This window comes from Malus sylvestris, chromosome 5 (assembly GCF_916048215.2).
Source record: "Malus sylvestris chromosome 5, drMalSylv7.2, whole genome shotgun sequence".
In the NCBI taxonomy this organism is placed as follows: domain Eukaryota; kingdom Viridiplantae; phylum Streptophyta; class Magnoliopsida; order Rosales; family Rosaceae; genus Malus; species Malus sylvestris.
The window spans coordinates 2110788-2120569 of record NC_062264.1 but is presented as its reverse complement, the minus strand read 5'-3'; the positions used below and the strand labels follow the sequence as shown (position 1 = coordinate 2120569).

General features: G+C 37.3%; 1 protein-coding gene across 2 annotated transcripts; it reads right to left on the bottom strand.

Annotated features, from left to right (window-relative positions):
• Nucleotides 1-3429: 3429 nt before the first annotated feature.
• LOC126621278 (2-oxoglutarate-dependent dioxygenase 19-like) lies at nt 3430-5749 on the bottom strand. Of its 2 annotated transcripts, none has more exons than XM_050289674.1 (4): nt 5450-5749; nt 5062-5276; nt 4386-4722; nt 3430-3785 (listed from the first exon to the last, which is right to left on the bottom strand). In XM_050289674.1, exons 1-4 carry the CDS (start codon nt 5693-5695, stop codon nt 3543-3545), a joined length of 1041 nt encoding a protein of 346 aa, XP_050145631.1. In that variant the 5' UTR covers nt 5696-5749; the 3' UTR covers nt 3430-3542. The 2 variants fall into 2 exon arrangements, with proteins under 2 accessions (XP_050145631.1, XP_050145632.1); XM_050289675.1 differs by having other exon boundaries at nt 4386-4719.
• Nucleotides 5750-9782: the final 4033 nt, after the last annotated feature.

The window sequence follows — 9782 nt, the reverse complement described above, 5'->3', positions numbered from 1 at the left end:
AGAAGCAAAATTATAGAAGATGCTAGGACTCGGATTTAGTCTAATTTATTTTCCTTTAATTTGTTCATCTCTTCGTTAATTTTTGTTTTTGGTTTTTATATTGCTAGGATTGCCGAGACTCAAGTTGTTTTTGTAATCATTTTAGTTGATGACTTTCTTTGTTCAGTGTTTTTCTCGGCTTCAAGTACCCTTTAGCTAGAGGAGGTTTCGGATTTGAAATGCTATGTGTGTATTTGTTAAAAAACATAAGTACCCCTTAACCCAAAACAAAAACAAAAATCACTTCTCATAGTGAATAATTCAAACAACAGAAGTTGCATTATTTGCATGATCGCCGCATGAAGGCCAGCAAGGGCCAGACCCCATTCTGTATTTTCACCATTTGGTTGTGTTTAATTCCTAGAATTATTATAATTTTTTTGTCTTATTATTTTATTATGCATGACTAATTGCTAGACTTATTATTTTGTCATTATTTTGCCGACCAACTTATTCTTTATTAGACCCTAATTCGAATTAGTTGAATGAAAAAATGGTCCATGTTTTATCATTTTCTGATTTGGTACCCCGTACATCTAAATTCTAATAAGATCGATTTAGTTTGTGGATTTTACTTTGTGGTCTCGTTTGTTACTGAGGATTGGCGACAATCTCTCCAACACATCGAGGCATATTAGATAGTGTGATGGACTCCAAACACTTTCTACTTGATGTCACTTTCACACGATGGCCAAATCTGACACACTATCGGTTGCCCAACTTAAAACATGGGTTTTTGAGTGCCTTGTTGCTAAAGGGTTGCCAAAGGGAACTGCCAACAAAGCCATCAATTTTTTGACTACTCGTATTGTTGAGCTCAAAACCTCCATTACACCACAATTTATTCAGCAAGCCCTTGAATATATGAGGCATGCTTCACTTGATCTTGTAGCATAACCGACCCCAGTCCTGAAGCCCATTTTGGGTCGTCCTGCAGTCCCCCTCCTAAACCCTATTTTGGCTCGTCTTCTTTGAAACTTGTGGTCTCAATCAATTTGAAATCAAATTCTCTGTATAATTTTCCTTCCTTTGTTCTATTGATGGACTTGTATGAATATTAGTAGTTTAGTCCCATTGATGAGAGAGAAACATGTTAAGTTCCAAGCAATGTATTCTGATAACATTGACAACAAATACAACTCTTTTTTTTTCTTTGGTCAGAAACAAACTTCATTAGAGAAACAGGAGAACCACAAGCACTAGGCAGAGAGAGACAAAGAAAGCTATATTCACTTCTTGAGTTGCACATCTAAAAAACCAGGGTTTTTAGTCAAAATGATTTTTGAGGTTAGCTTAACTCTTCATTTTGTTTCATGATAATGAAAATCGATAGAAGTGGTCCTTAAGTTTGTCTACCTTAAATCATTTTGGTCTCTTCGTGAAAAAATTGTCAATATCCTCGTTAAGTGATATCCTTAAAAAGTAGTCACATAGTCATGCACGTGACAATTTAATTAGAATATTGACATATTTTTTAAGGAATGATGAAAATGATTTACATTAGACAAACCCAGGAATCACTTCTATTGATTTTCGTTGTCAGAGACTAAAGTAAGAAGTTATAACAATATCAGAGACAATTTTGATTAAAAACCCAAAAACTATAAAGTCCGTGAAAATGAGAAACTCTCGTGTTCGGCGTCCGAATCACTAGTTTCCGATGGCCCACACTGAAGAAATCACTCATGGCCCATCCCCTATTAGAGGCCTACCATAACCCTTTTTTGACCTCACCTTCTCTCTCTTTTGGTCTTGTCTGAACAAAAGAATTTTTCTATCGAGAGAATTGTGTCTCGAGCTTAAATAAATGGATCTACTTTTTAATTTATTTAATTTTTTTAGTAGAGGTTAATCCCAATCCAGATTCTAACAAGTATAGCGTTTTTTCATTCATAAATCGATATTTTGTCTTAAATTATGGTAATAACAATTGAAGACTTATGACTGGTTTAGGATTGTGGTGCTTCAACAAAAACAAAACAAAACCAATAAAAAGAAAGAAAAAAAAGCTTATTAAAAAATCTGGAACATCAATGACAGTAGAAAAGCAAAAAGGTCTACCATGCTTATAAAAAAGTGTGTTTTTTTTTAAATCATAGTAATCAATGCCCATTTATCAAATTTTTAAATGGCAAGTATACCCCTACATGTTTCACAAAATTACAATTTTTGCGTCTACGTATTGTCTTTGACAATTATTATCACATTAAATATCATATTATTTTTAGTCATTTAACATATTCAAAGCATCCAAGAGTGTTTTTTCTCCTTTCTCTCTCAAAGAAAATTCCCAAAAGAAAACCTTGCTCAGCCGCTGGCCCTAGCCTTTGGTTTTAAGGTCGGTGGCAGTCCTCAATCTCTCATGATTTCTTCTACTTTTCCTTCTTTTCTTCCTTTGCTTTTCTTTACCTATGCTTTTATTTGAGCTCTGTCTCATCTATCTAAGCTTTTGTCTCAGTTTTGTACCCTCTCCTAAATCAATTGCCGGTCACTGCCATCCTTCTCATGCCTCCCCATTACACCCTTTTCTCCTACCTCCATCTTCCTACCCTTCATCTTTTCCAACTCATAACCATGAATTAGATCTCGGAGTGTTGGGCTCTATCTTGACACAAGACCCAACCCACACAGCCTAATGTCGATCCGACTTACCGAAAAAATTGGGCAAAGTGTGGAATGATTCACGTCAGAACAAGGGTGTTTTACACACCCCCTTTACCCTCCCCCTCCTCATGTTACGTTTGGTGATTTTTCTTGCAGGTGTGGCTATGGAGGCTTTGGCTCTTGGTGGATTGACTCTACACAATACTCTCAAATCTAGTTTTTGGTTCGGATGCATTTTTCAGTTTCGTGTGATGTCTTCCTTCGCTGAGGTAGCAGCGGTTGCAGTGGTGGTGACTGGTTTTTGGCTACTGGAGCTTAGAGTTTTACTGATTATTATTTCTTTTGTAGCCTACGACCCTAAATCTATGTGGGTCTCCCTTTGTGGCTGGGGTTGTAGCTTTCCTTTTTGGGCTTGTCTTCTAGTTTATGTTTGCTTTGTTGTGTAGGGCTTTGTGCTTTGTTTAGGTTTAGGCCTTTATAGCACAAATTGTATCCCCCTTTCATTAATGAAGTTTTATTCTTGACAAAAAAAAACATATTCAAAGCAATTTATATAAAAGTTTACTAAACACTCAAACACTGCCTTTTTTTTATTAAAAGAACTTTTACAAAAAATTTTTTTACCAAATACTCAACAACTTTATTTTACAACTGTTTATTCTCACAACACAACATAAGCTGTGTTTTTTTTTTAAGTACATCAATACCAAACTAGCCCTCGTTACCGTGGCCAACTAGTCTAAATGGATGTTTATTTCTAATTTTACGAAAAATCACAGTTTAAGATTAAAGATTAATCAAAATATTATTCTCATTGTAGGACGAAAGTAAGAAACTCTTACTTATGAAAAGGTAAATGTACCATCAACTGGTCTAACTCTTTGAGTTGAGACTTGAGATCAGATTCGAATCTGATTCAAGTTTGCTCTGGCTTCAATCACATGGTGCTTATTGGATTCCAAGTAGTCCTTATACGTCATTTCACGATAAAAGGGTGGGTTGTGCTCGTCTAAAAACTCAGGTGCAGGCCTCACAGTTGCTTCCAATGATGGTCCAAAAAAGAAGGGTAAACTCTTCCTTTCCACTTCGTTGGTCAAAGCCACCCGATGCAACAAGCTCTTGTACTTCCCATTGGTCAGAATCTGCATTATGCATGCCATGCATCATATTCATGAACAACCCAAGAAGTTTTTCCCCAATTATTAAAAATAAAACAATAAAACTAGTTGAACATATACAACTGATATATTTATTGACACACGCTTCCTAATACATGTGAGTTATACCATTGTATGTGAGTCTTATATTTATTAGACAATATTTTAATTTTGTGTGTCCAAGTAATATCACTCAAAATAAAATATAGCACAAATGTTTTAATGAATGAATCACAACCACACCCTTTCCCTCTTTCTACACACCCCTCTTTCTAATTATTGTTGGATTGAATAAATCAAACAAAAAATAACATACATGATTAGACAGAGGTGTGTAGGAGAAAAAAAAAGTGTATACGTAGTTCCCATAGGTTAAGCACTATAATTTTTCGTACATATTTTTAGTCTTTCCATGTAATAGATCCACGTGTTTGGCTTAGTCTTAACACATGTGATTAGATTTGAATTAAACACTTTAATTCTATCAAGTGAGAAAATTGGGGGAAATGTTCAACTTTGTAGCATTCGCGTTAAAACTGTTGTGAATTAGATGGCGTTTATTCGTGGAGAAGAATTTAAATGCACCTCTATATGGTCAGCAACAATGACAAAGATGGAACTCGGAGGAAAGTTTGCATTGAACCACTTTTTCTGGTGCTCAATCTGAAGTCCCCCATCAACGTCTTGAGCAAGGAGGACAAGTAAGCCAGGGTCACGATGAGGGAATTGGCCAATCTGATTCTTGTCGTCCGATGAATGCGACAGCGCCGGATAGTAATTTGGTCCGAAAACATTATAGCCAGATTCCAGGTTCATTTTCTTCTCTATGTAGTCCTCTTCAAGCCCTAGGGATTTTGAAATCCCTCTAAGTAATTGGACTCCCATTTCTCGCATTTTCTCACAATACTCTTGTAAAACCCTGCTAATTAACATCATATGTAAATTAGGTAAATGTTCTTTAAAGACGTAAATTAGGTAAATATTCTTTAAAGACACACAACTCACACACTTGCTAACACTCTTTAATATAAGTGGGTTCCACATATAATAATACAGCATACCTCTATTAGAAAGTATGTATCAATTTTGTGTGTACTAATAGTATTATTGTATACATTAACATGGGTTACATCTTAGTTAAGTTCAAAATATTCTAATTTCGTATTCATGGTATGAGGTTTCCTTTTTGTTCAAAAGTGAATGCATGCATGCATAGCCAATATGGTATGTTTGTATGTTTGATAGAAGCATGCTGGTTTACGTGGAATTGGCAGGCTTTGTTGGGCAATGAAAGGTGGGATGTGCTCTCATGTGGAGAAGCTCTCTTTGGGTTCTGCCACCCCACCGGAATCTGATTTTATCCTTCGAATCATTTGTCTCATAACGTCGCTTCTCCTCGTCATTCTGATAAAAAAATTTGGAAAGCCAATTCATAACACTCCCCATCAGGCTGTCCGGGATCCCATGATTCGTCACCTGCAAAATCATCAAGTTCAATACAACTAATCATCCTCCTTCTAGCTAAATGCGTGTGGTGATATACACACACACACACACACACACACACACACACACACACATACATATATATATGGTAAGGAAAGTTGCAGACAAACTAATCAAGGAGAAAGAGGGATGTAGGTACGTACTGTGAAGAAGCCAAAGTTGAGGCAAGCTTCGTTAAGGTCACTGATGGCTTTAGTACGTTTTAGAACATCACCGGAGATGAGCATGGAGTAGTCAATGACTGGATTTGGAAGTACATAACATGATTCACCTTCATCTCCTGAAAAGGAGTTGACCAAATTCTTATTTTTCGATACACTGCTCGAGTAAAAACAAGGCCTTTGGCTTTGAGTAGAAAGCAGTAGAGTAGTTGCTTCAGTTCCAGCCATTTTTGCCCGTGTGTTTGTGTTGAGAGAGAGAGAGAATAGTTGCAGGGGAGAAAAGCTCAGCTATGTATGCAAAAACCAGGCTCACAAGCGACCCTTTTTATATAATAAACATGGATAACTTCGTAAAAACACACATAACTTGTGAAAAATTAAAGAGGGAGCAGCATTAAGCACGTTTTTCGTGTCCGGAAGGTATAAAAGACGTAAGGAGATATGCCTGCACATGTTTCATGGGACGCCTTGTCATTATCTGTTTTTTCTTTCTTTTTTGGTCGAATGTCACTATATGTTTATGTCGCTAAGAAAAATGCTATGACCTACATATAAATTTAGATTACATTTAAATTACCTCTTACGTGAGATTTATTTGTATTAGAGTGATAATGTAATTAAATGCGGTTCACAAAATATGATATTCTTAACATAACTCATTAGGTTATACAACAATTTGTTTATTTTAAAGGAAAATGTTAGGCAGAATATATTTATGTGTAGTACTAGTATGTAAACATTGCATTATTTTTTAATATAGGTGGAACTTACTTGCATTGTTGTGCTCTTTTTTTTTTCCTTATATTTTGTTCTTTGCGTTAAAATTTTCAACGGCGGAAATTGATAGTGCAATTTGTGTATGGACAAGGATTGTCTGTTTTTCCTATGCCCTCCTGTTTTGTGTGGTCACGGTTAAGTCATGTCAACATTTTATATTAATTTTTTATAGATATAATAAGACAAAAATGAATAGTAATATAAAATGTTGACGTGGCTTAACCATAACCACACAAACAGAAGGGCACGGGAAGGGCACCGGAAGTGAAGGGCAAACAATCCTTGTCCTTTGTGTATTGAGTTTTCCTGGTACAAAAAACTAGAAGCTTGATTGTGTTTTTTTAAGTTGTGTCTAATCTTAGGATTGAAGTTAGAAGTCAAGTCGGGATTGGACTGTTCGATTGGAAGATACTATCAAAATAAACATGTACTTCAAGGAACTCGAGCAAGGCAAGTGTCCCACATGTGCATTCCTTTACTGCAAGAATAGTTTCGTGTCGTGCTGTGACTGTATTGCGGCGTGTGTCAAACAGTAAAAAGAAAAAGAAAAAGAAAATCTGTTGCTGCTTGCTTGCCTTGGTGCAGCGTGTCAAACAGCAATTTTACTATTGTGTACGGTGTACAATTACAACCATGTGCAAAGTACAAATGTTGTGCTTAAGCAATTGCACTATCGTGTAGGAGTATTCTGCTGCAAGTAGGCCTCGTGTGCATTCTTCTTGTGTAGTCGTGTGTTATTGCAATGGAGAACACATGCTGGATTTTGGAATCTGGTGCAAAGGATTATATGACTGTTTGGATCCGATTTTACATCATCAACCTGAGTAATCGAGATCGTTATGTGAACATAGTTATTGACCGTCGGATAAGAAAGTTAAGATAATTTTGTTATTGTTAAGAGATAATATTATGATTTTCAATCATAATAATTATCTTTTAATCAATTATCTCGATTTTCTTGTACTTAGAAGCAAGCAGAACAATCCAATTTAATTTGGACTTGTTAGCAGTGTACCATGTGGATTAGAGCAGCTCGGCCTAGGACTCTTATCACGTGGCATAGCCTAGGATTTGATGATCTTGGATAATGATGAGAAAAGAAGTCTAGGTAGGCTAGGACGTTTTACATGGTGATGGATGTTGTCAGATGAGTTTAAAGGCCATTGATGGAGTTTTGATGATGAGATAAGAAGCCTAGGTGGGCTAGGCTTCTGATATGATGTGATAAGCTTAGATAGGTTTTTATTTTGTTTGGAAGGTCACAAATGGGAAGGATAGATACGAATCAGATAGTTATGAATCAGTCTTTCTTCCTAGAGATTGAGTTGTAGTTGAACACCATCAAGCCGTGCAAGCAAATACCAACCCTCTAAATACAAGACCTTGTGCGTCAAAAAGGCTCCCAATTCAACACACAAACTGCCATGCGCAAACTCTCGTTCTACGCGAAACCTCTCAACAACCTTGAGATTTTTATTTTCCTATTTCCGCCAACACATCTTCAGTTTGGATAAACAGCACTGTGAAGGAAACTGGCAAACATCTTCAGTTTGGATAAATAACACTGTTGCCGTAGAATCAGCCGACCATGGAGCACCTTCAGTTTGGATAAACAGCACTGCGTCGAGGCCGACCGGTTACCTATCCAAGTCTCGGTCAAGAAGGATTTTCGAGCCCTTATTGACAAAGGTCATCTTATTAGCCTTATAGGCAAAATGAAGTGTTACAGATTATTGGGCTTGGCATATTGAACGCCAAGTTGTTTTATGATTGGATATTCACGAGTTAGTTTTAGAGTTCGGCATTCTGACGGCTGAACCACATTCATTATCAAGACATACATCTCTTTCGAGTACTTATGTCCGTATAGTTTGGTGCCAGTTTGGCGTGCTTATACTTTTACGAATATAATCACTGTGACTGAACCCGGCGCTAACGATCCGTGAACTTCGCAAGACTAGCAGCCTTGTCTTCAGGCTCTAGAACCCGAAGGTCGAGACGTGTTCCTTCCTCAGCTGCAGTCGCAAGATCAAGAAGTCAGCAGAGCGCTCAATGCGACATCAACATATTTTACTCCCCGGCCGATCTCGTCTGACAAGTTGGCACGCCCCGCACACAACCGAATGACATAGTTAGCTTATTGATTACTCGGTATGCATGCCACATAGGCTTGGTAGTTTTTAAGGTCAACAATGACGTATGATAAACCTTTTTTCAATCTATGACACATCCTCATAGAAAGTGTGTGGCAACTGCCGATAGTACTATTATTCCTGTTGTTGGAGTTGGAGTAGTGTGCCTTACACCCTCTCTCATCTTATGTGAAGTCTAGAATTCTTGTTTGGCTTTCTTTGTCAAATCTTGTAAATTGTATCACACATGCTCTAGATAGTTTTAAGGTTTAAATGTCACTTTTGGGACCTTGGCCGGAAATATTCTCTCAAGGGCTTAACTTCTCACAACTACTCATGGTGATATATGGTAAGGAAAGTAGTAGACAACTGATCAAGGCAGAAAATGGAGGTATGTACGTACTGTGAAGAAGCCCAAGTTGAGGCAAGCTTCGTGAAGGTCACTGATGGCTTTAGAACGTTTTAGAACATCATCAAAGATGAGTATGGAGTAGTCAGTGATTGAATTTGGAAGTATATAACATGATTCACCTTCACCTCCTGAAAAGGAGTTGACCGACTTCTTATTTTTCGACAAGCTACTCAAGTAAAAACAAGGCCTTGGCTTCGAGTAGTATGCAGCAAAGTAGTTGCTTCATTCTAGCCATTGTGCCTGTGTGTTTGTGGGCAGAGAGAGGGAGAAAGGGGTTGTAGTAGAGAAAAGCTCAGCTATGCATGCAAAAAACCAGATTCGCAAGCGACCGTATTAGTAGAATAAAAAGGCTTTTTTTATTAACAAACAATATTATATATGCTAAGAAGGTGGAGGAATGGGTTAAGCTTCACAATGCGCTACCAATAATGTGGCTCAATAAGACGATTTTTAGAATATAAAGGTTTTTTATATCTAAAAAAGGACTATGACATGCCACATATAACAATATTACTACAAATTTTATTACTGTTTACAAGAATGCCATCTTTGTTGTCTACAGAGGTATGCTCGTCAATGGAGGTTTAGTTATAAACATCAGGCCAAAATCGACAATGAAAAAGCTAGGAATCACAATGGAAGAACCATTTTGAAGTCGCCTCCTAATCCAAGGCTTTAACCAAGGCAGACAAAGGGTAGTATGCATGATCAGGATTGAGATGGTGATAAGAGAATTAGAATCAAACACGTTATTTCACGCAATTGATGCAAGGACTTTCTACAATCTACTCTTGGGAAGACCTTGGGTTCATGAGAATGGAGTCGTACTGTCAACAGGGGCGGATGCATTGAGGGGCAGGGGGGTTAGTTGACCCCTCAAACTTAGTGAATGTCCAGGGATAACTTGAGTGATGACCCTCCAAACTTCGGTGAATATCCATGGATGACTTAGGTGCTATCCCTTTAAAGGTTGGAGTTGCCCTTCATATATACC